This window comes from Sinohyriopsis cumingii, chromosome 12 (genome assembly GCF_028554795.1).
Source record: "Sinohyriopsis cumingii isolate HCF-2022 chromosome 12, ASM2855479v2, whole genome shotgun sequence".
NCBI classification, from domain to species: domain Eukaryota; kingdom Metazoa; phylum Mollusca; class Bivalvia; order Unionida; family Unionidae; genus Sinohyriopsis; species Sinohyriopsis cumingii.
The window spans coordinates 34,850,442-34,876,421 of NC_142972.1; the positions used below are offsets into that span (position 1 = coordinate 34,850,442).

The window sequence follows — 25,980 nt, forward strand, 5'->3', positions numbered from 1 at the left end:
CATCCCAAGGGTTATCATGATACTGTTTTGTACTGCTACAAATATGTATATGATGAAAAAGTTGATAATGCAACTCTGGATGTACATCCTGGAAAAGTGCAGCAGCATACTGCTGAGAATTCCCATGTCATATTATGATAACAACTAATTGTGCATCCAACTTCTCATATTATAAATAGCAAAATACATAAATACATAATGGTTCAGGTCACCTTCAATGAGTTCATTGCAAAAGTTTGCTTGTCAACATAGGAATTCAGCTGAAACAGAACGAAACATAAATGATAAATCTAAAGCTTAATGCAAATGTTTAAAACATCCAGGAAAGATGGTTAAGAGTTTATTTGATTACATTGCTGACATTTATATACAAGCTTCCAAAATCAGCTTTTAATTTGGGACATCACAAATTACCAATGATGACATTATTGCCACACAAAACAAGTCAAAAAGGATATATACCATACATACTCATTCTAAAGTTGATTCCAACTGCAAACTAAACAGAGTCCAATCTGCCGTCACATAATAATGCACCAGCAGATTCGCGTCTTTGCAGATTGCTAGGAGTAATCAGTAGAACAAAAAACACAGAATCTGATCTACAGGTGCATTATACTAAGGCAGATCAGATCTTTGTTGTTTGAGAGTATATACAGTATGGACACTATCAGTAAGTGCATAACAGATAATAATGTGCCTATTCTTGATGTCTGTCTTAGAATGCTAAAAGAACAACATAGCAGAACCTGTCTTGAAAGACAACTCCTTTAATGAAAATGGTATAGTCTTCAAGACAGGTCACACATTTATAATCTATATTCTGTGTTTTTGAGAACCTGGTTTCTCATGACTGGCAATCTCTCAAACCAGTAGTCTTCAAGACAGGTTTTACTGTAGTAAAGCTTAACACACCAGCAACAACAAAGAACAATTTAAATAATAATTAAATCAACTATAAAATTACACTTCTTAAAAGCGGGATTAAGATAGAAGAATATTTATTTTTACATCCTGTACTATTTGAGATTAATAATTATGGTTCTTCAGTTCTGGATGGAAAAAATATTCTGGTGCTATTAGGGGAATATATACCAATCATCAGACACCTCCTGTCATACAGAAGTATTTAAATAAGGTAATCAATTATATGGCTGTTCACATCAAAAGAGAGTCACTTCATAGGAATTAAGACTCATGAATTCCTTGATATAGCCACTGACAAAAAAATCTTGTTCTGTCCAATTATTCAGGAAGAGGAAGTTAGAATGGAGTTTTCCGCAAATGTGGATATTTCCAATGAAAGAACAAAAAACAGTAAACAACTCCATTATTTGTTGGTTGCAAGGTACATTCTGTTGGCACAGATATGAAAAAAGTATAAAGTTTAAGAACTGGTGATGTATCAATTAAGATGTAAAGAGTTTCTGGATTGGCATTAGTCTTCATGTCCAAAATCAGGAATACCACATATCTGGTATCTTGCACACCAAGTATTGGCTACTGCATATTGGGCTGCTAGAAAAATTCCCTATCTCTGAAAAATATTTACAGACTTAGATAAATAATTATTATTTTTATGAATTTTCAGCACCAAGTTACAACAAAATTTTAGAATTGAAGTAGGTCATGATTGGCAAGATCAGGTGAGATGGCTGTCCCAGCAAGATAATGTTACAGATAACAGTGAGAGTTGGTCAGTGCTTATTTTAGACCTGGATTACGAAGTGACTGCAAGACCACAAAAGAAGGATAGCAAAAGCAAAGGGAATCCTAAACAATATTAGAACATTTAACTTCCCTGCACCCTTATTAACTGCTGAAAGACATTCTTGATGTGCTTTGTAATTTATCAAGGACATTCTGAAGAGATGTACTTGATATAGATCTAGTAAGCTCTGTGATAGCTGAAATGCTCATAGCACATCCGTTGTGGACCTGCATGAACAAATTGATGTTTCAGACCAGTACAGAGGCACTGAGCTTTCATGCTCTTTCAGAAATGGACTTATATTTAGCAATGTTAGGAAATCCTGTGTCAGAAACACAAATGCAGAATACGATGAAAGATTTCCTCAGCAAGATATGAACATTCTGCAGAACCATGACTAATGTGTTTAAACACCCAAATCACTGCCTCAGTAACAACAGGATTTTAAAGACCCTGGCCATAAGTCTTTTGAAAGAATTAGTACGATGTACAGAGGTCCTGATGTCCTCCTGAATAATGCTGATCAAACTAGAAAGTCATAACATCAGTTCAAAATTGTTTGCTGAATGTTAAGCAGACAGCATTATCTGCTAACTATTAATGAGTATTGACACGACTTTCCCAATTACAGAATACTGGCAAGTATTCTGTCGACAGTTTATCTCACTACAGTGCCATGTGGATGGGGGTTTTCTGTGCAGAATAGACCTCTTTCTACCCCCACTAACATACTAATTGTAGAAAACAGGATGATTATTGCATATGCAGCATAACAACTAGCTTAAAAAAGTACATGGTGGTTTCAGAGGGCCTTCAAAGAATGATTTAAAAACTATTACAGTAGTCTGAGTTGATTCTGATAAACACAGACCAGTCTTTTGTATTGAATAATGTCTTCATGTGTTTCACTTTATTTGAATTAGTACTTAATATTTCCTTTCTTTACAAATAAATATTAGTTTTGGACACTTTATCAGCCTTCTTTGTTTTATCATCCCCCTTGAAAATCTGCACCCCCCACTTTTTGGTGCTGCATCCCCAATTTTGAGACACTGAGGGTACAAAAGCCTCCTATTTTTAGAACTAATCAGAACATTGATTTTAGACCACTCTATAGCTGAATGTTACAAACACACAATCAGAGAAAGGTCCACCAGCTTTAATCAACCCATGTGCAGTGCAGATAAGAAATTCAAGTCTTGTCTTCTCATCTACACATGGTTTGTAAAGGCTCATGCAATCAGTCTGGAAAATGGAAGGGAATACATTTGATTTACAAACAATAACCTGTCAGGTGCAAGTAAGAATCTATGCTTGCTGTATGTGCTATCAATGGGATAATTTTAAAATTAGACATGCCTTTGAATCCTGTAAAGTTTGGATACATTTTATTGTAATAAGTATCACGTTTGGACCTGGAATGTTGGCCATCCTACAGTGCAACAGGTTTTGCACTAGTTTAGCAAACAATCCATACTTAAACTCATTATAAGTCATATGTCTGTACGTAAACTCATCCAGCTAATGCTTGGTTTTAGCTGAAGCCGAGAAATGAAGGTCTGACTGACAAAGATCAAAGTTAGACTCATGCTTAACATACAAAGATCAAAGTTAGACTCGTGCTCAACTTATAGCATTTTACACCAACATTCTTCCACTATCAAACAACAGACTTCTGCATGTACCAGTAGAATTTACTGACTCTTTTCACGCCTATTATGGATTGATCAGCACATTTTAATTAAAACATAGGAACAGCCATGAAATATTAAAGGTTTGATGGGCTGATGCTAGTGATACAGGACAAGACAACAGCCAGAAAGATTGGTCAGTGACATCTGACCATTGTGATTTTCAGGTCTTGGTTCTTACTCCCCATACCCACACTTGAGACCCTAAATTAATAACCCTAAAATAAATCATACATATTATGCATCTGTGTGCATGACTGCAGATACATTTTTAAAAAATGACACCAATTAAAATTTAATAAGAACAGTGTACTGCATGAACTAGTAGGGAATGACTGACTCTGGAGCTTACTTACCAACAATTAGTGTCAGTGACCTGGACCCATGGTCAAGGCATGTAGTTTTGAACTCAACATACATGCATCATGTTGTATGTGTTGCCCACTCAATCCAGTGGACATGGACAGAGGGGCAGGGGATTAAGTGCCCACTATGAGTGGTGTTAGTCCACAGAGTCTGTATGGATCTTCCACCCATTCTAGTGGAAATTCACTCAATCTAGTGGAAGTCTGTCATGCATTTTATTGCAGACATAGTGGTTGTATGGCACCCCTCTCTGATTCTATTGTATTCTCTTAGTGAGTGGACACATTAAACAAACAGATGGGAGAAACCCTAACAGCATAAACCCAACCATGGCAGATGCCAATTTCATACCTTTACCTGTACAAACTCTACAGAGGTAACATTTCTTGTTCTATTTAGCAGTGGCCTAGCTAGGATATATAAAGACACACATGCTTTAACAGAAAAAAATGAGGTTTCAAATTTCATCAGTATCTTCCCACCCTGTCCATAATATAACTTCTATCACAAGAAATTGCTTGGCTACAGTTTATATTTACATACTGTTCTGCATCAAGTTGTAACTTTGATGTTCTTTCCCAGTAAATGATACTTCATAAAAGTGTTTTGTGTGCTGGTTAATAATTTACAAGTTTCCCTTTTATTTCCATATTATTTCCAGGACCCACTTTGAAGAAATCTATTAATAGAAGCAGTGATACATATCAAATTTAAAAAGAGAATACAAACAAATGCCATACTTTATACTGAACATGTAAAATAGTATGCACAAGAAGAAAATATGCTTAGATAAAGCATTAAAAAAAGAAATGAACACAACTGGAGGATATTTATTGTACAGATGTAAATACAATCGTATCTACTACTGATATGCATTTTACAACTAAGTTTGTACAATAACAGACATTTCAGTTGATTTGAAAATGAAGAGGATATGATGTACATGTATACACTGAAGAAACTAACTGCTACTGCAGTAATTGCAGTGTAGATTGAAAGAATGTGCCAAATTTTCATTGGCATTGACTGAAAATAATATGCAAAAAGTTTATCTCCTACTGAAAATATTTAAGTGATTTCACATTTTGATCATGTTCACCAATCCATGTTATAATATTACATGAAAACTCTTCAGATGTCCAAACCATCAATTCTAAGGAAATTTATTAAGCTGTTGGTTATAGAATGCAGCATCAAGTGCTTCTCAGAGCTGCTTGCATAAGAAAGAGTAGATCAATGGTAAAAGTAAACCTACGTGGAGTTCCTGAGAAAATATGTCACATGGATAGCAACTACTAAACAGGCTGTCCTAGCACATTGGACAGTACTGTGTATATTTCACTTTGTGGGAACAGGCTAAGCAAACAAATTTAAAAATCAATGGCAGAATGAAACCTGCTAATACTTACATGTGATTTCTTTATCCTTTTTTTTGCTTACAAGCAGAATCTCTTTCTTATATCAAAATTACTGTAATCAAACTTTATACTGTGAAACACCTATCTCAGCATTCTTTGCTCTGAAATCTTTAATCTCTCACAATATACGTACGTAATTGCATTTTAGTGGACGAGTCTTTACACATTAAACAGCATTGCGTACAACTTAAAGTGAGCAATCTGCATTAAGTATACAGCTGAGCCAACAGGTAAGTTCCACGAGCTGTAGCATATGTCATACAATTAGATAATTATATTGCTGTGACTTCTAACTGGGACAATAAAACTTAATTAGTCCATTACAAGCCATAACGACCACAATGTCCTGTCCATGATGGATACATCATGAAAAGGATTAAGGTCCACCTTGAATTTTCCATAAAACACGATGCGTGTACTGTATTGTCCACAAACCATTTTTTTTCTGTACAAGGCTTACAATGACCATGACCTCAGTTATTTTGACGCCAGAATTTATAGGATTCTTTCTTACCCAGTAAGTCACCCACAACTCTGGTTAAGGTACACGGCTAAAAAATGAAATTGCTGCACAGACACATTCAGACACATTTAGTGGTATTACCTTTGACATCTTGACCATAAGGTCACTGTTTCTTCCTTATCAAAAGTGCAAGCCATCCATGAGGTTTGGTCCAGGTCTGTTATACAAAACTAAAGTTATTGTGCAGAAAGCATTTTTCTTCTTTGATACTATAACCTTGATGGTCAAAGTTGTGGCCCAAAAATAAATGGACTTTTACCATACACCAAGTGCAAGCCAATCACAAAATCTGGTCTGCGATGCACAAATAATAATTGTGCAGAAAATATTTTACTCTTTCAGTAACAGAGAACCAGACGATTGATCTTTTGTCCTCAAAAGAGACATGCTTCTTTCTTTCATCAAGATGAATTTACCTGTTAAGCATGGAACTGAAGATATCATGTGGAGAAGGAAAAGCTAACAAACAGATGGGCAGACAGACAAATGAATGGACAGACATGGTCATAGCATAATATGCTCTGCAAAAAGGCAGTGTAAAAAAATACAGGATCTTTAGCCCCATGCCAACAACCCTAAGAAGTGGACACAAGGTCTGGTGAATTTCTACCCAGAAATTTGGAAGGAGATCGGGTGACAGAAAGATGAATGGACTGACAGATGATTTAAACCTATCTCCACTGCCTTTTAAAATGTGCAACCTACCTGTTCAAAGCGTTTTAAATGCAAGGTCAGTACTGCCGGTGGCTGGATAATTAGGTACTTCTTGTTGGCATTGGAATAAACTGTCTCTATCTTCTCTGCAAGAAAAACATGAGCATTTGTTACCCATTGCTGAACATCCTGTTTGAAGGAAGTCATTTGAATAAGGCATAACATTTTTCCATAAAAAGCTTTTGAAAATTACTGTATGGTAGGCAGAAAGAGCAACTTGCTTGTGAGACAACAATCAAACTGTTATTTAAAATTATTTACCATCATGACTTTCCTGAAAACAAAGCATGCATAAAAAGGCCAATGATCTTCTTTTCTCATTCATTTTCATCCCCTTGCCATCATGGTGGAGTGGGCAAGATTTCTTGCTCATTGAAAGTAAATCTTTTTGATACATACAATATTATATAACTTTTTTGTGTGGCAGTACATAGCTTTACAGTGCTGGTGTGCTGTAAAACCCACAATCAACCAACCAACTGGAACATCTACCAAGCTTTCCACACGCATTCATTAGCTAACACATCTCCATCATAATAACCAAAGTGTGATGACTTAAGCAAGAATATTTAGCCGAATGAAAACATGCACTGATATGTCAAAATTAAAAACACCTATGTTGCTTTTCAAAAAGTACAATACAGATGGAAGCCATCACAAATGTCTATACTTTTGATTTGTATCCCCATTCTTACAGCCTTCATCCACTCCCACTCACTGGGATGCTTTGTTGTTGTTGTTGTTGTTCTAGGGTTTAACGCCATTTTTTAACACAAGATAAGCTATACATGGCAGCCAGTATAACTGGTGGAGGAAGAACCCTGCAAAACCCAGGGAAAAACCACCAACCAACAAGAAGCTACTGGCAGGCTTTCCCACATACCCACGCTAGCCGAGCCTTGGACTCGAACCCACACAGACAGAGGTGAGATGGCAGTGATCCAGAACAGTGAGCACTTTAGACCACTCGGGGCCCCCACCCACTGGGATGCATTCAAGATATTAATCCATTGTTATCATCTATTCATAAAATGTCATGCCAACATCATACCAAATCTATTAACCTTCTGTGACCTATGTCCTCCCCCCTTTCCTACTCTTTTCTTAGTGTGCTGCATACTGGATCCAAGACTATTGTTGTCATCTACTCATCTTCCTGAAATATCATACCAAAATATCATGACCCTCCCTCAATTAGTACAGACGGAACTGTGGTTACAATGAGAACTGTGATGGACAAATGGATGGGTGTGGCCTATTCCAACAGTGAAACATCAATTATCTGGGGGCATTTCATTCAGATTATTAATCAACTGGATGATAGATGTTTTACTGTAAAAGAACTGTGGATACAAAAACTGGGTTGGGAGAAGGATAAAAACAGTATTATAACACTACAGGGATATGGAAGATTAGGAAGAACGCTTACCTTTGTGGGGATTTTGCTTATGCTTAAGCTTTGTGCAATTCTTGCAGCCAAACTTGTTGTTTCCAGTCAAAAGTTCTGGAGAGGTGAACAGATTTAGACAAGACTCAAGAGAGCATTCATGGGAAGCTGGGTGATATCTTGGTGCTAGAGTTGAGACAGATTTTTTCTGCCCCTCTCCCCTGATCTCTTTGCGTGAGCTAACTGGCCGTGAAGCCTGTGGAGTTGATGGTTTTGTGTATTGCACAATGAATGAAACGGAAACATCTTCATCGTTTCCAGTTTTAAGTGGTTTTTCATTGTTATCTACTGTAACAGAGTCCATACTTTCTACTCTTTGTGTAGACATACTTGTATTATTTGAAACATTACAATGACTAGTGTTGACCGGAACAGCCACATAATTAATTTTCACAGACTCTTCACTAGACTTGTCCTGAATAGTCAATTTTTCCATATTCTGAGGTAAATCTTCTGAAATAGTTGAAGTAGTAATCTCACTGACATTCAAGGTGCTAATTCCAGATTTAACATCTGAAATTACCTGCTCCCCAATACTTGACTGTTTGCAATTAAAAGGTTTGCTGCCTGCAGCAGCCGTGAGTTCCACTGATTCCTCAAAACTTACATCACCATTCACAAGATAACCGTTTGTAACTGGTCCATTTATATATTCCACATGTACACTAACATTTAATTTATCTTTGGAATCAGTTGATGATCTCTGTTCTGCTACATCATCATCTGCAGTCTTACTAAGGTCTGGTTGAGGGAGTATGTTACCCTTTGCATGACTGGAATTCATCTCTCCATTAGAAATTGGGATCTCATTCCTAGATTCACCAGCTTCCTCTGTTTCCTCAACAGCAATACATCTACCATTGGGCATCACCATGAAGGTAACATTTACATCTTTTGTTGCATTCGTAGAGATGCTGTTCTCCAATTGATCAGCCATCTTACATGTTCCAGAATCCACAGAGTTGACTAGATTTGGTACATTTTTTGATTGTGCTGATAAACTTATGTCAGGACTTTGGAATGTTTCCACACCATTTTCTACACTGCCAACCATTCCAGAATCAGCCACTGTAGAATCAACAAGAGTGTGACAGTACCTAGATGCATCACTTTCCAAGTTGTCTTCAACATCAGCATCTGTTCAGAAAACAGAAGGTTGAAAACATGATACAAAATCTTGACTAAGAACTATGAAATTTTGTATGGCACATGACAGTAAAAAATATTAACATGAAATATTTCTTTTAAAATTTTAAGGAATACTTTGTTTCTTAAAAAATATTTAGCAAAAAATATTAATGAATTTATTTTGTTTTCGAAGACCAACAATACAATTTTCATGGTGGCTGCCTAGTGGCAATATCTGAGGTCTAATCAGTATCATTTTTTTTTATATTCAGGACCATTTTATTTATATTAATCTTCTGGTAAAACCCCCACATTGATATGACTTTCCATATACAATAACAAAATTTTCAAAAAGGCTGCCATGGTGGCCATACTGGAAGCTTATTTGGGACCAATTTCATTTAGTACCAACTACATATAAAAAGTCTTCTGGGTCACAAGACATACAAAAAGCCTTCTTGAACAACACTGAAACGGACAATTTTACACAGAGCAAAACATGGCAAGGCTTCATTTAGACTATTCACATAATGTAGATTTTTATTTGCACCAGTTCAGGTTTCATTGTGAAAGTTTTCTTGCAAAGATAATTTCAAATCATGTGACATGGAAAGTTTGGATGATTAATGTACTCATATGTCTGGGCAGCATCAGTTATTATAGTTCATGAATTTGAGAAGAAAACAACATAAATTTTTCCCAAAACACTGAAATAAAACCATGTTTTAAATTTGTTAATGCTCTTTTATAAGATATAGGACCCTCTATTAAATGATAGTTTCTGTAAGTATATCAACAAACATATTAAAAAGTTTATTTAATTAGACAGAATGCACTGCTTTGCATTTTATACACATTTATGACATAGTCCTTAGTTTCTTGTAAAATTTCATGTCAAGTTCATGTCTGTGGCCAATCGTCCCTTGTTAAATAAATGTGCTGCTATGGAACAAAAAATCAAACCTAACTTGTTGTAATGGCTTTGTTTTTCTCTTTGTATACCAGTGAACATCCATAATTCCCTCTAAATATCAATCAAATTGAATTCGTGACAGAATCAGTTTGAGATCCTGAATACTAATAAATGGGTGAAAGTTGGGGGAAAACAAAATTACTGAAAAATAGGCCAGGGGTCCAAGACCTCATTTGGGGTCTAGGCATATGAAGCAACCTGGAAGCTAAAATAGAAGTAATTTGACACTATATATTTGCATGAAAATTGTAACCGAACAATCCAAAATTCTGAATTTTTAATATGATGCATACATCCATTAAATCATTAATACATAAATTTCTCAATGTAGCTTTTGAAAAAAATGTGCACTCTTTAGCTCAACAAAATTTTTCCATTATTATTCTGTAAATGTGAAAATTAAGGAGCTAAACACAAAACTCAGATGGAAATGTTTGATACATTATAAATCAAGATACCAAAACTGAATGTAACAAACAAACATGACAATAGTTTTATGAAATAATTAATTTGCTGTGTAAATCAATGAGGCTCTTTCAGTTAACAAATAACCACAACTGCTTCTTCTAAAAGGATATTAAATAATTCATTTTCATTCACTTAGTCAACAAATAATATTCTCTCAGTCCTAAATTTATTACAATGTACTGTTCTTTTAGCCATTTATACATTTGTACCTGTCTGAAATGGAGAGAAGAAAAAAACATTAATGCAGTTATTGTCTGCAAATTTAGCATGGGAAATATTCCAGTCATCCCGACCAATGACTAACATGCTAAGATAATGCAAAAAATTATTATTTCTGAAAAAAAAATCTTTTTCTGAAGCAACATGGGAGGTAGAAAAAACAATGGTGGAATAACATAGGATGGGAGGTATATGATCAGCTGAGGTGTCTCACTCAAGTAATTCAGTGCCCTCTATCCACTATCATTCCTATGAAGTAACTGTAGGAATAAAAAAAACAGTGGAATATAACAACTTAGTTATTCATGTTTCCACTGAGGGCACTGAATTATTAAGAAATTTATGATTCAGCAGAACATATGAGAGCCTCAAGTGAACTGAATACCACATAAAAACTTCCATTTGCTCACTGAACAGTAAATCATAAGTTTAAAATTTAGTATCCCTAAGCATTGATTGTTTTGCTGCTAAACACTTTATAACCAATTCAACCACCCCCCAACACCTCCCCCAAAAAACTCAACAGGTTTACACAGTTTGGAAGATCAACCTGTGGGGACATTCTGAAGACAGAATTTCTGTCATATGACAAATAACGTTTACCCATGCCAGTATCTAAAATGAGGTTATTACCCCATATCACTGCCTTTCATGCTGTGTATTCTGAACTGAATTTGTTATCTGGCAAAACTGCATCACCCTCTGCATTAAATTTATTTGAATCAAAATATGAACAAAGTTGTTGTGATGAAAGAAAAACATAGCCAATAAAAAGTAAAGCCTTTGTCACACTATCCTGCTATTGCAGGCAACATAAAAAGTAACTCTGTCTCAGTGTCCTGTTAATGCACGTGAGGAGTAACAACTTTATCTCACTATCCTGTAATTGCGACTGGGATAAGACATTACAACTTTGTCTCACTATCCCGTTAATGAAGGTGAGATAAAAACTAAAAATATTTCCAACCATCTCCCTACTGCCTTTGATATAAAAGTAAAATAAAAAGCTCTTCTGAGCTATTTGGCATTCTATAACATTCTCTACCCACCTGATGCAGATCTTTCTTCCTCCATATCTTTGGTATCCTCTTCCTTATCTTCTTCTCTGTCTCCTTCCTCTCCTTCCTCCTCATCCCCCTCCTCCTCTTCTCCCTCTTCCTTCTTCCCTTCCAAAGGGGCAATCCTATTAAGGGATGTTTTACTAGCTCTCTTCAATAAAAAAACAAAAACAATATATGAAGGCTGAATTCCAACATTCTGCAAGGTAATAAGAAAATTGTGGAGCGTAATCTCAGTATTTGGCTGGATCAAAACTAAATTGGTGTGGAGCATAATTTCAGTACATGGCTAGGTCAATACTAAATTGGTGTGGAGCAGAATTTCAGTACATGCTTAGGTCAATACTAAATTGGTGTGGAGCATAATTTCAGTACATGGCTAGGTCAATTCTAAACTGGTGTGGAGCATAATTTCAGTACATGGCTAGGTCAATACTAAACTGGTGTGGAGCATAATTTCAGTACATGGCTAGGTCAATACTAAATTGGTGTGGAGCATAATTTCAGTACATGGCTAGGTCAATACTAAATTGGTGTGGAGCAGAATTTCAGTACATGCTTAGGTCAATACTAAATTGGTGTGGAGCATAATTTCAGTACATGGCTAGGTCAATACTAAACTGGTGTGGAGCATAATTTCAGTACATGGCTAGGTCAATACTAAACTGGTGTGGAGCATAATTTCAGTACATGGCTAGGTCAATACTAAATTGGTGTGGAGCATAATTTCAGTACATGGCTAGGTCAATACTAAATTGGTATGGAGCATAATTTCAGTACATGGATAGGTCAATACTAAACATGGCTAGGTCAATACTAAATTGGTGTGGAGCATAATTTCAGTACATGGCTAGGTCAATACTAAACTGGTGTGGAGCATAATTTCAGTACATGGCTAGGTCAATACTAAATTGGTGTGGAGCATAATTTCAGTACATGGCTTGGTCAATACTAAACTGGTGTGGAGCATAATTTCAGTACATGACTAGGTCAATACTAAACTGGTGTGGAGCATAATTTCAGTACATGGCTAGGTCAATACTAAATTGGTGTGGAGCATAATTTCAGTATATGGCTAGGTCAATACTAAACATGGCTAGGTCAATACTAAATTGGTGTGGAGCATAATTTCAGTACATGGCTAGGTCAATACTAAGCTGGTGTCGAACGTAATTTCAGTACATGGCTAGGTCAATACTAAATTGGTGTGGAGCATAATTTCAGTACATGGCTAGGTCAATACTAAATTGGTGTGGAGCATAATTTCAGTACATGGCTAGGTCAATACTAAATTAGTGTGGAGCATAATTTCAGTACATGGCTTGGTCAATACTAAACTGGTGTGGAACATAATTTCAGTACATGGCTAGGTCATTACTAAATTGGTGTGGAGCATAATTTCAGTACATGGCTAGGTCAATACTAAATTGCTGTGGAGCATAATTTCAGTACATGGCTAGGTCAATACTAAATTGGCAAGATGACAGGTAGTACAAGTTCAGGCTTTGGATGGATCACAAAACAAACATACATTGGTTTGAAAAATCAACAGAAACAGCTAATGTATATACAGCAAAGCTTCTGAAATAACTAATCCCATATGAAGAAGAAAGTTATACAACTTAGGTAATGTGACTGTTAACATTATGAAACCTTATCATGTAATTTGTAATATATGATTTAATTACAGCATTAACTGTATTAAAGTGAATTCAGTTTTTCAAAGACAAAATGTTTTTTTAAATATTTTATTATAACATTAGAAGTACCTAAAATACTTTTCATATCCCAATGCACCCACCCCTACACACATCAAGAAAAGGCATTAAAGGCATCTTTGGCTTGGTGAGTAACAGTAGTCCCAAGCTGCTTTCAGCTTGCAGGAAAAGAAAGCCAAACAAGTCTTCCAAACATGGTTTTAATGTTGTTTTTTAAAATCTTGCTGGCTTGATAGAAGTGGGGTGGACTCGGAGTTTAAAGGGTTGTAAATGTACTCTTAACATATTATGATTCTGTAATATGCCTGGGAAAAAAAGTGGTTAAAAAAAGCCAAAACAGCATAAATATACCTGAAGAAGCTGAGAAGGGAAGTTTCATATGTAAGTTTATAACAGCTGCACTGTAGTGGTACGACATGCAGAGTGGTTATGTTACTCAACACAGTTATTAATGATTTAAGAAGGAAGACAGATAGCAAGAACTGTGCAAGCTGTGTGAGTGGCTACTTTATGTACAACTAATAGCAGCAATGTAAAAGAAGGAAAAAAGATAAACTGCCACATCTGATACCTTCGCCAGCTTTTTTGCCTGCTTCCTCTTTTTCTTACTCATGTGTTTGCTGACCTCTTTGGTTGCTGCCCCCTCAATCCCTTTCAATATATGTGCATCTTTATTATCTTCCATGCTCTCTTTGCTATCCTTTTTCTTTGTACTGGTCATCTGATTAGGTCTTTGGGGCTGCAAGTAAATGTAATTTTTAAATTCTACCTAATTCAAGATAACTGACAGCAAATTCCTGCTAAATGTATAATGCACTCACAACAGTTCTCATGGCCTGATCTTGTCTATGATTACAGAAAGAGGAATAATAATTTCAAAATGATATGTACACCATCTTGCCAACATCCCTTAACTGTACCATATCTTTTTAACCCATAGAATACATTGGACCTTTCATGAAATAATGTCAATTAGTAGCATTAAAAATGAATCAGGTGTTCTCACCTAAATTCATGCATTGATGTATTCACCCTGTTATCTGACTTACATATACTTTGTTGTTGTTGTTGTAGGGTTTAATGCCATTTTTCAGCACAAGATAGGTGGCCAGTATAAACGGTGGAGGAGGAACCCTGGAAAACCCTGGAAAGAACCACTGACCCACAAGAAGCTACTGGCAAGCTTTTTCACATAGCCACATTGGTCGAGTCCAAGACTTGAACCCACACAGACAGAGGTGAGACGGCAGTGATCCATAACAGTGAGTGCTTTAGACCACTTGGCCACTCAGGGCCCCTACAGATACTTTAACATTGTTGACACTGTCTCCATCATCCCAATCAGAAAAGTGATACTAATGTATTTTTATGTTAGCAGCCATGCCAACCCTAACAAGACCTTCTCAGCAAGGCAATAGATATTTTTCTGTAAGTCAGACCAATTTTCAGTAAGTTGTAACCAAATCATCTCCTGATATTTTCAAGTTGGAAAGCACAAAGAATGTTCTGCGGTGTAATCAGAGACTGATGCATTGACAGTAAACATTATGTTCAACTAAAAAGTTTGTCAAGTATACTTAGACCTTAATTACCTCCAGTATAGTTTCACAAACTGCAGTTCCAAACCCTATGGAGTTCAATGTTTTTCTGTCTCTCAACTTTACATAATACTAGGCCTTTTTAAATTTCATGTGATGATGGCAATCATCTCAACTGCCACAAGTCATATTCAAATCAACATGATATCCAATAAATGTAATACTTTCCATCAATGTTTTGTTTTATTCCAAGACATCAGGATATTTCTTTATCTTCTGAGTGTCTGAGGTACTTCTATAAAGTTAGTATGGTTCCCTGACCAACTCCATTGATTTTATTACAAAACCTGGATCTGATTCACTCACCAACAAGCCATTATCCAAATTTTACCCCAACAATCATATTTCCATAATTTCTGCAATTAATCCGCAAATCCTAATTCTAAGGGTAATTTTGTAACTTTCAAGCAAATCAAAAGGGTTGTTAGGTCTGTGCTTGCTCAGGCGAGACAAATATGAAGATCTCAATAACAAGACCACCTCTGGTTTAAAAAAGAATTCCTCAAAGATTTTAAATTCTCTTGAAAAGGGAATTAAAGTTCATTTATTTTCATGTAAATTTTCAAGTGTTTCCATACAATGACAATTTCTTTTCAGAATTTAAATTAGTGGATTAAGGACAGGCTCCAATTATTTCAATAGATGGACCAACATACAGTCTTAAATTAATATTTTCAACCAACCACAAATTACCAAATACACTCGCTTTTAAGTGAACAATTTTTTAAACTGAAAATTCATTTCATGCAGAGATGGGGTTATAAGTGTGACACAGAATTATTTTTCATAAATCTAGGGGTAATGTTGGAAACTCTAAATGTTTACAGTACATACTACAAATACAGCCACTTCAAATATTTTTACATTTTCATACTGCCCACCACAAAGTGAAGTGCCTGTCAATGCTGTATACATTGGGTGTTGACAAGCAAGTATACTGTTTCTCTTGTGGAAGTCAGAACAACCTGCATCTGTATTAATATTTGTGTTTTGCTGCAGAATAAGCTTTGATTTAAGTTGTATTTTCCCTTTCCAGTATGGCTTGTACATTTCTCCAAAGTGCAACTTGGATGCACATATAACAAGTTACCCCTTCAGACTGATCCAATTTACAAAATCTTCCCCGATTTATAAGAGGACCAAAGATAAATTTGGGGGTTGTTGGCAAGTTGATTTATAATCGATTGTATATGAGAAAATTCATACTCCATGAAAAACAATGAATTCACTGCAGTCTCAACTTTTAAAAAAATCTTACCTTCTCCTCCATGACAGGCAGAGACAAATCCAGGAATGGTTCCAAAATCTGTGAGATCTAGAAAACAACATAAAGTTACAAAAGTTGAATAATTTTAAACGTCAGAAGAAATTAAACTTTAAGCTAGATGAACAGGGATACTATTTTAAGCACTGCCTCAGCTAAAGAGAAAATCAAGTGTAAGGTATGAAATGTACTCAAAGAATTTAATTCACATAATTTAGTAATTATTTTTTATATATGGAGAGTTTTATTTATTAAATCTTAAGAATTTCAGCACAGATAGCCCAACAGTTTAGGAAAACATAACCTTTAATATCTCAATTTCTCTGATCCAAGAGATTCTTACAGAAAGCGATACATTAGTGACATGTAACCAGAACTTCTGAATACTGATGTATTAGCTTCAGTTCTACTGAATTTAACCCAATCATCATATATGTGCAAAAGTGATAGCGAGAGAGGAGAGAAAGAGAGGGAGTGACAGATGTTTGTATGCCATCATTGCAAGTGTGAGTACTGGGTATACTCCCTAACTCACAATGCCTGCAATCACTCTATAAATACATTACAATTTAGTAGTTTCCAAGAACAGACTAGTTGTATTAAGCATGTGAATATCACAAATCTATTACTTGAAAGCTGATAAAAAGCATGTCAGAACCTTCCAATACAAAAGGATACACTTACATGTTTGCATTCTTCACACGTTACAGTGCTAATAAGACAGCCTCCAAACAAAGAATCCACAAATGTGTGCTTAACCTGGCGACCATATTCTGAAGGATAACAGATTAGATAAATATTATGTACCAAACAGAAGCAATCTTTATGTAATGTTTAGTGATTTTGATCAATAATATGAATTTAAAATTTTGGCTAATTATATTTTAGCTATCTGAGAGATCAATAGGAATTAAAACATGAAAGTTAAAAAAAAATTCAAAATCTCATTTTGCTGTGAAATCACCTAAATTTCTTCACTGCTAAGTATGCCCTCTATAACATACAGGATTTATTAGCATCTACAACACATACTCTCAGATCTACCTAAACATAATAAATGCAGATCATGGTTTATTTTGTTGACTTGAAACCTCTAGTCTCCTTTAGCCAGTGCTTAAGCATCCAACCTCTCCCAATGTTAGAGCATGACAGGTGTTTTACTAAAAGAATGAACTTCTCCCTGTGGGCTCCTTGCACATGCCTATTAGCTTACAGGTAAAAGTTTCCCAGGTTAATCCAGTTCAAGTTGTAAGGTCATGCCCAAGTCTGAGGTTGTGCTATCATGAATGGGGTGTGGTAACTCTCTTGGCAGCTACCTGTTTCTCATTGTAAATCAGTTCTATCATTTGTGAGACCATGTGACATAAAGATCTGGAGAAAGCAGATTGAGCATGCCAGTCAACTGGGTCCACTATGTCTCAAATTGATATATCATACTCAATAGTCATGCTTGTGGAAATTACTTGGATTTCTTGAGCCAAAAACTTCACAAGTCAAAGCTTGATCTTGTCAGAGTTCTGAGTACGCTGATCTAATAACCTACTTTCATCCAGGTGGCCAGGCTTGTGGGGTTATGTCTTGCTTTGTCACAATATGTGGTAGGAAAAGCAATTGATGGCTGCCATGGATGTTTTCGAGGTGTCTCAGGTAAAGGTGTTCCAATTGCTAGTGCTTTCAGGAGCAAGTCATATATGATAATGGCTTCAATGATGTCGAAGACAGACACAAATCTGGAGGATATCCTCTCCATGACTGAAGCATAGAACTCTGTTTCATGTAGAATCTCTCTGACAGAAGCAAGGCATGAAGGAGTTTCTCTGGACAAGGGTGCAATACTGATGACTTTGGCTACTTGATCAGTTGGGTGGGGAGCTAGTATCCACTGTTACACTGAGCAGATCATTGACCTAGGACACATACCATCAAAAAGAACTAGTTTATAAGCCTTCCTCTAAATTTCTGGATTAGTTTTGGCATCTTAAAGTGCTGGGGGAAGGCATAGGCATAGGCTGTATCCCCTCACAGCTGACTTAAAGTGGGGAAGGCATAGGCATAGGCTGTATCCCCTCACAGCTGACTTAAAGTGCTGGGGGAAGGCATAGGCATAGGCTGTATCCCCTCACAGCTGACTTAAAGTGCTGGGGGAAGGCATAGGCATAGGCTGTATCCCCTCACAGCTGACTTAAAGTGCTGGGGGAAGGCATAGGCATAGGCTGTATCCCCTCACAGCTGACTTAAAGTGCATCAACAGCCTATACCTCTTGTCTGGGTCAGGGATTGCAGAGAAATGAAGGTAGTCCATTTGTTGTTCCTCTTCACTGCAAACAGATTTAACACTGGTTGGACCCAATCTATATGAAAAATGGATGGATGGATACATAGAAAGACTACTCCCTATGAAGCAGTTAGCCTCTCCTTGATAATGAATCAGGCAGGAGACTGAACCTGCATGGTATGTGTTGGACTTTTGTGTACATGTCATTTAGGTACACCAACAGAGGTATTATAATACCATAATGCAGATCTCCAGCGAGATTATTCCCTTGTTTGAGTTCTTTGAAATTATAAGATCTGCCATCTCTTGGATGCACTCTATCCAAGAGTGGCAGGCATAGAGAATGGCCTTTATTTAGAGGATTGATGTTTAGAACCTTCTCTTACACTGTCCACTTACCCCAACCTGACACACTGGCATATGTACTGCTTGTGATTTCTGGTTTGGGGTATTCCACTGCTAGCACTGCCTGTCTTGCTACTGGCATCTATTGATATGAACACTTCAAGATTGGGAGCCATTGTTCCAGTAGACTCATCTGCAGAGGATGCATGGAAAGGTGGACAAGATGGAGGTAGCCATATTGGATGTCAAATCAGTGCCATTTATGAAGCCATTCTGTGAAAATCCCATGCTGATATGACAATCCATTCAAAAGAACAGTAACAGTAACAAGATTTTCAAGATGGCCACTATGGTGGTCATTTTGGATGTCCAAGTGGCAACATTTTTATTTAGGACCATACATTTTCACGACAATTCTTCAAATACTACAGTAGGATTAGCAATATCAAATCTCCCACTAATGGATGGTCAGCTCCCACTAATGCATGATCAGATGACAGACTATCCCATACATTCTTCTTGTACATAGGACTATTACTGATTGATGGCACACTGTATAATAACTGCCAATAAATATGAATAACTCAATAAACTCATAGTAAAAGAAAAAAATGCTGTAAACATCAACTTTTTTCCTACCTATTCCACTGAATGAAAATGTTGGATATCTAAAATTGTGATAAACTGCAAGAGACACTGTTATCAGTTTGAGGTAAAAGTTTACACTGTTAAACATCTGGGATACAGGTGACCACCACTGTAACAAGAAAACCGGGTTGGGGTCAGATTATAACAAAGAACACTTGTGACCGAAACAAAAATGCAACGTGTATTTATCAACGATTCAATGAAAAAGACTGTTTGATTCGTGCGCCAACAAAATCCAAATATTGGATATTTAACAAAATATGCACAGACCTGATAATGTATTGCAATATAAATGAAATGTGAACTGATATGCAAGTAAAAACCTGAAATAGTAAAAAGATACAATGATTAACAATTCAAAAGTGATTCCACATAAACAATGGATAAAATGATTCATATAAACATTTAAAATTTCCACACAAATAGTAATAAATGATTCGTTCACTCAAATAGTGATGCATAATGTTACCCTCAAATAGTGAAATATGACAAGTCTTCACTCAAATAGGGCCAAGTGGTCTAAAGCGCTCTCCGTTACGGATCACTACCATCTCACCTCTGTCTGCGGCGGTTCGAGTCTCGGATTCAGCCAATGTGGGTGTGTGAGAAAGCTTGCCAGTAGCTTCTCGTGGGTCGGTGGTTCTTTCCGGGGTTTTCCCAGGTTCTTCCTCCACCATTAATACTGGCCGCCATGTATAGCCTATCGTGTGCTGAAAAATGGCGTTAAACCCCACAACAACAACAACACTCAAATAGTGAAATATAATGTGAAACATTGGGACATATATATTGTGGAGTCGAACACAAATCCGAAAGGTCTTCTCAGCCCCAATGCTGTTGAATAGTTGAGGAGCCAGCCACAAAAGGTCTACCCCTTCTGGTCTGACTAGAGATCCGTAATACCTCTTGTTCTCTGCAGACCCATTGGTCCAGAAGCCTTGGTTCTTCCCCACATGATAACCTTTATCTTCTTCAGGGCCAATGCCACCCCCGCCAGCAGCACACTGGGTATAACACAACCCAAATTAGCACCATGACTAAACAACACCTACAATATAGTGCATATATGGAGATACAGCACAACTATCACTCTGTCCCTCCTTCACCACAACACTCAGCATTCACCAGTCACTGGCCATCAATCAATCAATCACCAATCAGTCAACTCTATAGCTGGAGATTGCATGTCATAAAGTGGACTGCTCACTGACAAGATTCGTAATAATGAGTTACAAAGTCTGTTTGCCAAGGTGAAACTTAGATGAGAGTGTACTCTCACTGAATAGAAGAACTGGTGCCAAATCCCATCCATTCAATTTTGCTCATGCTAGAAAGCATGCTTTTTCTCAGGGCCTTCCAAAACCCAAATCCTTTTGTACCTTTTCATTAATTAATTGACGCTGTTAAGTTGTCTTGTACCTGGGAAGTATACTCCAGTTATAATCCTGTCTGCTGCTCACTTTATCTCCAACACAGAAAAATGTTTTGTGCTTTATTTGTTAAACTTTATCATATAACATGTTTGTTGGTGCCATTTTCATTGCCTGCCCAAGAGTTCATAGCACATGAATTTTGCATGTGAATTTTGTCAAGCAGTTTTTTTATAATTTTGAAGTTTCATGCAAATATTTTCCATGTATATTTATTATCATTAGTGTCCTCTTAGTAAATTCAACTTGATGCTTCACTGATTTCACATGTGTATGCCTTTGTTCCGCTTGAAATATTCGTAGTTGTGTCAAGACAGTGAGCAATATCAAGCATGTAGGATGTAAATGCCTCTGTCCAACTGATGACTACTATACCGTTATATCAATGGTTTGAAGTGTAAAATGGGTCTTACATGGTATCTGTTCTCATGCCGGCATGAGAATGAATGGGTGACCATCAATAGGAATTTTCCTATGGTTTTTTGGGAGCTGAATTTCAACAATATTCCCATTCCCCAAACGCTCATATTTTCACAGCTGGGACCTGAACATTCCTAATTTAGGTGATATATAACTGAGATTCAAGTACAAGTCAAACAGCAGAATTTTGTTCTGTTCTTTCATTTCTCAGTCAAATACATTACCTGGTCAATTAACATTAGGGAAAAACTCTGCTAAATCCGAATCAAACCCTCTTTGAAAGGCAAAATACACCCCCTCTCTTCATATATATATATATATATATATATATATATATATATATATATGAATGATATAGACAAAGGGAAATATCTCTTATAAATCAATTCCCGTTTCTCCACAAGGTGGTAAACTTGCCAGGAAAAGCTTGATATGTGAAGTGATGTATTATAATCTGGGTAATGTATTTCAAGAGGAAACCAACATGCTGGAAAATATTTGACTAGCACAGAAAACCATGATAGTAAATCACAATACAATTAAAATATCAATAAATATATAGCATTAAACTTACGCCTGACTTTCATCTTGGTATCGTCATCAACTTTTTGGGGGTTGACATTTTCTTTCAACTTGAAATACTTCAATACTCCAAGCTGACCCCGCTGGAAAAGGTATGATGTATTTTAAAATCAGAATTTCAATGGACTCTTCAGTCAGTATCGTTTATCTCCCACTAGACCACTCTGTGAGAGGCAATATGTATTTCAAAATCATAATTTCAATGGACTCTTCAGTCAGTATCATTTATCTCCTGCTGGACCACTCTGTGAGAGGTAATATGTATTTCAAAATCATAATTTCAATGGACTCTTCCGTCAGTATAATTAATCTCCCACTATACCACTCTGTGAGAGGTAATATGTATTTCAAAATCATAATTTCAATGGACTCTTCAGTCAGTATAATTAATCTCCCACTATACCACTCTATGAGAGGTAATATGTATTTCAAAATCATAATTTCAATGGACTCTTCAGTCAGTATCATTTATCTCCCACTAGACCACTCTGTGTGAGGTAATATGTATTTCAAGATCAGCTGGAGGCTTGAATTGATACTCGTTTACAAAAGATCAAATGAAAGAACATAACTTCTGATATATTTTCATTTTTGGTCCTTGTATACATTATAAACATACTGCTCATATAATATTTATATTTTATCAGAATTTTCTTTTCTGTAATTGCCAAAATATAATTTTTTTAAATACATGTGCACAGGGTTCCCACGCTTTTCTAAAGATAAATTTCCAGGTCATTTCCAGGATGAAATTAAAGAACATTTTAGATTATAAAACATGCATTTTCTAAAACTTAAGATGTTTCTCTTTCAAGACTCTCCAAAACATCTAAGAAAAAAAAGATGATCATGTACAAAACCACAAAATGTATCACACGAAACAAGTTTGATTATATTCCTACAAATTGGCATGTAAAGTCATTTCAATGTACAGAATAAAAATTCTAACTTTATTTTGCTGACTTGCATTATGTTGCTAAGTGGGAACAACACAATGAACATAAATTAGTTTTGATTCCTTTCAAACCTTTAATTCTAAAGAATTCTATAGCAATATATATATATATGCATCATATAGAAAGTAAACATCTATTACAGTGTAAATATAAAAAACAATAAATGTAAATAATTAGAATCTTGTCTTGCAGCGAAAAGAATTAAAACCTGAATTTATCTGTGCCAATAAAATCCCAAACAAGATTTTCAAACAACTTATCATGATCTGGTTATAAATCCATCATTTAAAAAACATTTTCATAAGGGTTGATTTAAATTTTGACAAAAGACCTTCAAAATTATATACTGTTGTATAAACAAGGACTGAATTTTCTTTAAAATCATCTTGTCTTCTTGTAATTCATTAAACCAGTCCCCAAACATGTATTGATACAGGGACTCGTATCGTTTTTTTAATATATAATACAAGGGACAACAAATTTCTCATTTCAGCTCTGAGATTCAGCAATTTGGACTACAAATTTGGCTTAAAACAATTAGCAGTCCACTTTCTAATCCAGGTTTCCTCCAAATATTCCCAACCAATTTTTAATATTTGGACATTTAGGTTGGGGTGTGGGGTCATTGCAATTGCATATCGAAAATCTGGACTTTGCCGCCACTTATGTTATATCGACTTATACCTGCATGAAATCGATAGGAAAATTATTTTTTTTCTCAGAAATGGCAAGTATTATAATTGTTATGTCTCTAATCCGCTGACAGACTAGACGAAACTACGGCATAGATGAAACCTAACCTGTTGCTCACCATTTGCATTACTAGTCACAAGACTTCACAAATCTCAAACAAAGACATCTGAAGTCTAATAGTTATGTGATATCAACAACAAACTCCTTTTTAATGTTGTTGTACAGAAATTTAATTATATTAAATGAAAGTCTGATACTTTGTGTAAAAACCAGCAATCTGGCCAGTGTGATTTATCAAGCAGAGAGCACATGTCAATGTAGTAGTCACATGAATCTAATCCACTGAGTGTTTGGATTGCCTCAGCATACATGTTTATTGCAAGCACCCAACTGATCCATACTGCACCCTCCGATTATTCTGGTTAGAACGCGATTAATTTAACTCACAACCAGTTTAGTTACAACTCAATTATGTGATTGTTTCGGGTTAAGTGTTGGCAGAAAATTCCCAGGTTTATCCCAACTTTCATCAATATTTGCAAAATTCAAGGACTTTTCATGGTCAGGAAAAAACTGTCATTTCTCTCGACTTTTTCCTGGTAGCATGGGAACCCTATGTGCAGAATTTTTAAGTATGTATTTCATATCAACTACTCTTTACAAGTAACCAATCTTTATTTATATTAAATCAGTTTCTCTGACTTTCATGTCTATGAAAACCTAATTAAGTCACACCACCAGTACACATCACCTGCAAGTGAAAATGGGCAAGGACCTGCATAATGCTTTTGTATGGGCAAACCCACTTAGCTGTTGTGCTGATGGAATGCACAATATATCTACCACAACAAGTTTAACTATTGTAGAATCTTACCCAAGCCATATTAGCAAAGAATGAAGTGGCTACCAAAGATGACAAAGGATCATTCCAATAAAACAGCTTTCCAAGTAGAATTCTGTATAATGCTATGTTTTACCTGCTCTGCTGAGGCATTTTCCAAATACCCAGTAACGTTAGTGGGGCATGAAAAGTGGTCACTGTAACCTACTTCTGTCTGAAATTGACATTACCCTTCATAATGAATATAACAAAAAGTTGTCAATCTGTGCATGCAAAAGTATCAGTAAAATTGAACTACGTAAAAGCCAACAACAACAAAGATGTTACAAAAGTATGTCGATGTCCTGCCTATACATTATAAATGGGTTCTTTTCTTTCTTGTCCTTCTGATCTAAGAATTATAAATGAATACATTATTTACCTTGATTTCTTCAGATCGCATGCTGTCTAGCAGGTGACGCAGAAGCTCATGACTATCATGTTGCTGGTTGCCTTTAAACATCGGGGCTCTATGATTAAATGATATCAATTGAAAAAATGGTTCAGGACTGACTCAAACTTTTGGAAAAAATGCCTTCTCCTCCCATAAAGAATAGAGCAAGTGTGCTGGATGAATACAAAATGTCAAAATTGACAATACTGTGACATGGCTGGATAAAAATGTTGTTTTACATTATCTGGGATATCAGATGAGGAGGTTGTCAGATTACATATTTTTAACCCAACTGATGCAAAATCTATATACAAACAGAAATAAATACACATCTGCTGACTAGAAAACTTACCATAAGTAACATCAGACAATTAAGAGGATCTCTTTTCTCTTTATTTTAGCTGTAAGACAAGAGATGAGATTAATCGAAAGTGTACATCAGTGATCTCTTGTTTAAACCAACAAATCTGGGTCTTCCTTAAGAAGATATACTTGTCATAAAGTAGTATTCTTTGTAAAGATGGGTTATTGAAGCTCACATGGGGGTCTTTGTTATGACTAGGGTTGGGAAGATGTGGGGTTCATGACAGCAAGGGAACACTGTAAAAGTGAAATTACTTTTTGCAGACTTGTCCAAAAAGGGCACTGGGGTTGATAATGTTGGTTCGAGTTGTTGTGTTCATCTCTTGGAGGAAGTATACCAGAGCTGTAGTAAGGGGTCCAGCTTCTGTAAGGTTGATTTCAATGCTAGGCTGAAACAACATAAAGATGGGTATGGAGAAAAAGAAAAACTGTTACCTTTGAATTAAAACATGTACATGTTGGAAATCAAGTGCCTGAATACATCTTCAGCAGCTCTGATACAAAATAAATACTGAAATATTCAAGAATAAGGTACTTTTTACACAAACAAATCTGCACAATCTATTGGAATAACTAGCATGAAAAGCATGCCGTATCAGAAATATTCCACAAGACTTGGCTAATACTAAAAAAAGTAACAAGTCTTCTGCAGAACCTGCTAGTCTCACCTTCATAATTGTGATATTGTATCCAAGCCA

General features: G+C 36.0%; 1 protein-coding gene across 5 annotated transcripts in view; it reads right to left on the reverse strand.

The window, feature by feature from the left end:
- The window catches only part of LOC149786238 (ubiquitin carboxyl-terminal hydrolase 45-like), an 86,552-nt gene that overhangs the window by 24,103 nt on the left and 36,469 nt on the right, over positions 1-25,980 (reverse strand). For all 5 annotated transcript variants that reach the window (XR_016424892.1, XM_089976609.1, XM_089976611.1 and 2 more), the window contains 9 exons: positions 25,538-25,671; positions 24,908-24,995; positions 21,989-22,079; positions 16,981-17,069; positions 16,291-16,347; positions 14,006-14,173; positions 11,708-11,867; positions 7,853-9,007; positions 6,415-6,509 (listed from right to left, as the gene is read on the reverse strand). Coding sequence is in view for 4 of the 5 variants with exons in the window: in XM_089976609.1 (XP_089832735.1) it covers positions 6,415-6,509; positions 7,853-9,007; positions 11,708-11,867; positions 14,006-14,173; positions 16,291-16,347; positions 16,981-17,069; positions 21,989-22,079; positions 24,908-24,995; positions 25,538-25,671 (2,037 nt within the window). In the remaining variant the exon portion in view is untranslated. The remainder of the gene's footprint in view (positions 1-6,414; positions 6,510-7,852; positions 9,008-11,707; positions 11,868-14,005; positions 14,174-16,290; positions 16,348-16,980; positions 17,070-21,988; positions 22,080-24,907; positions 24,996-25,537; positions 25,672-25,980) is intronic.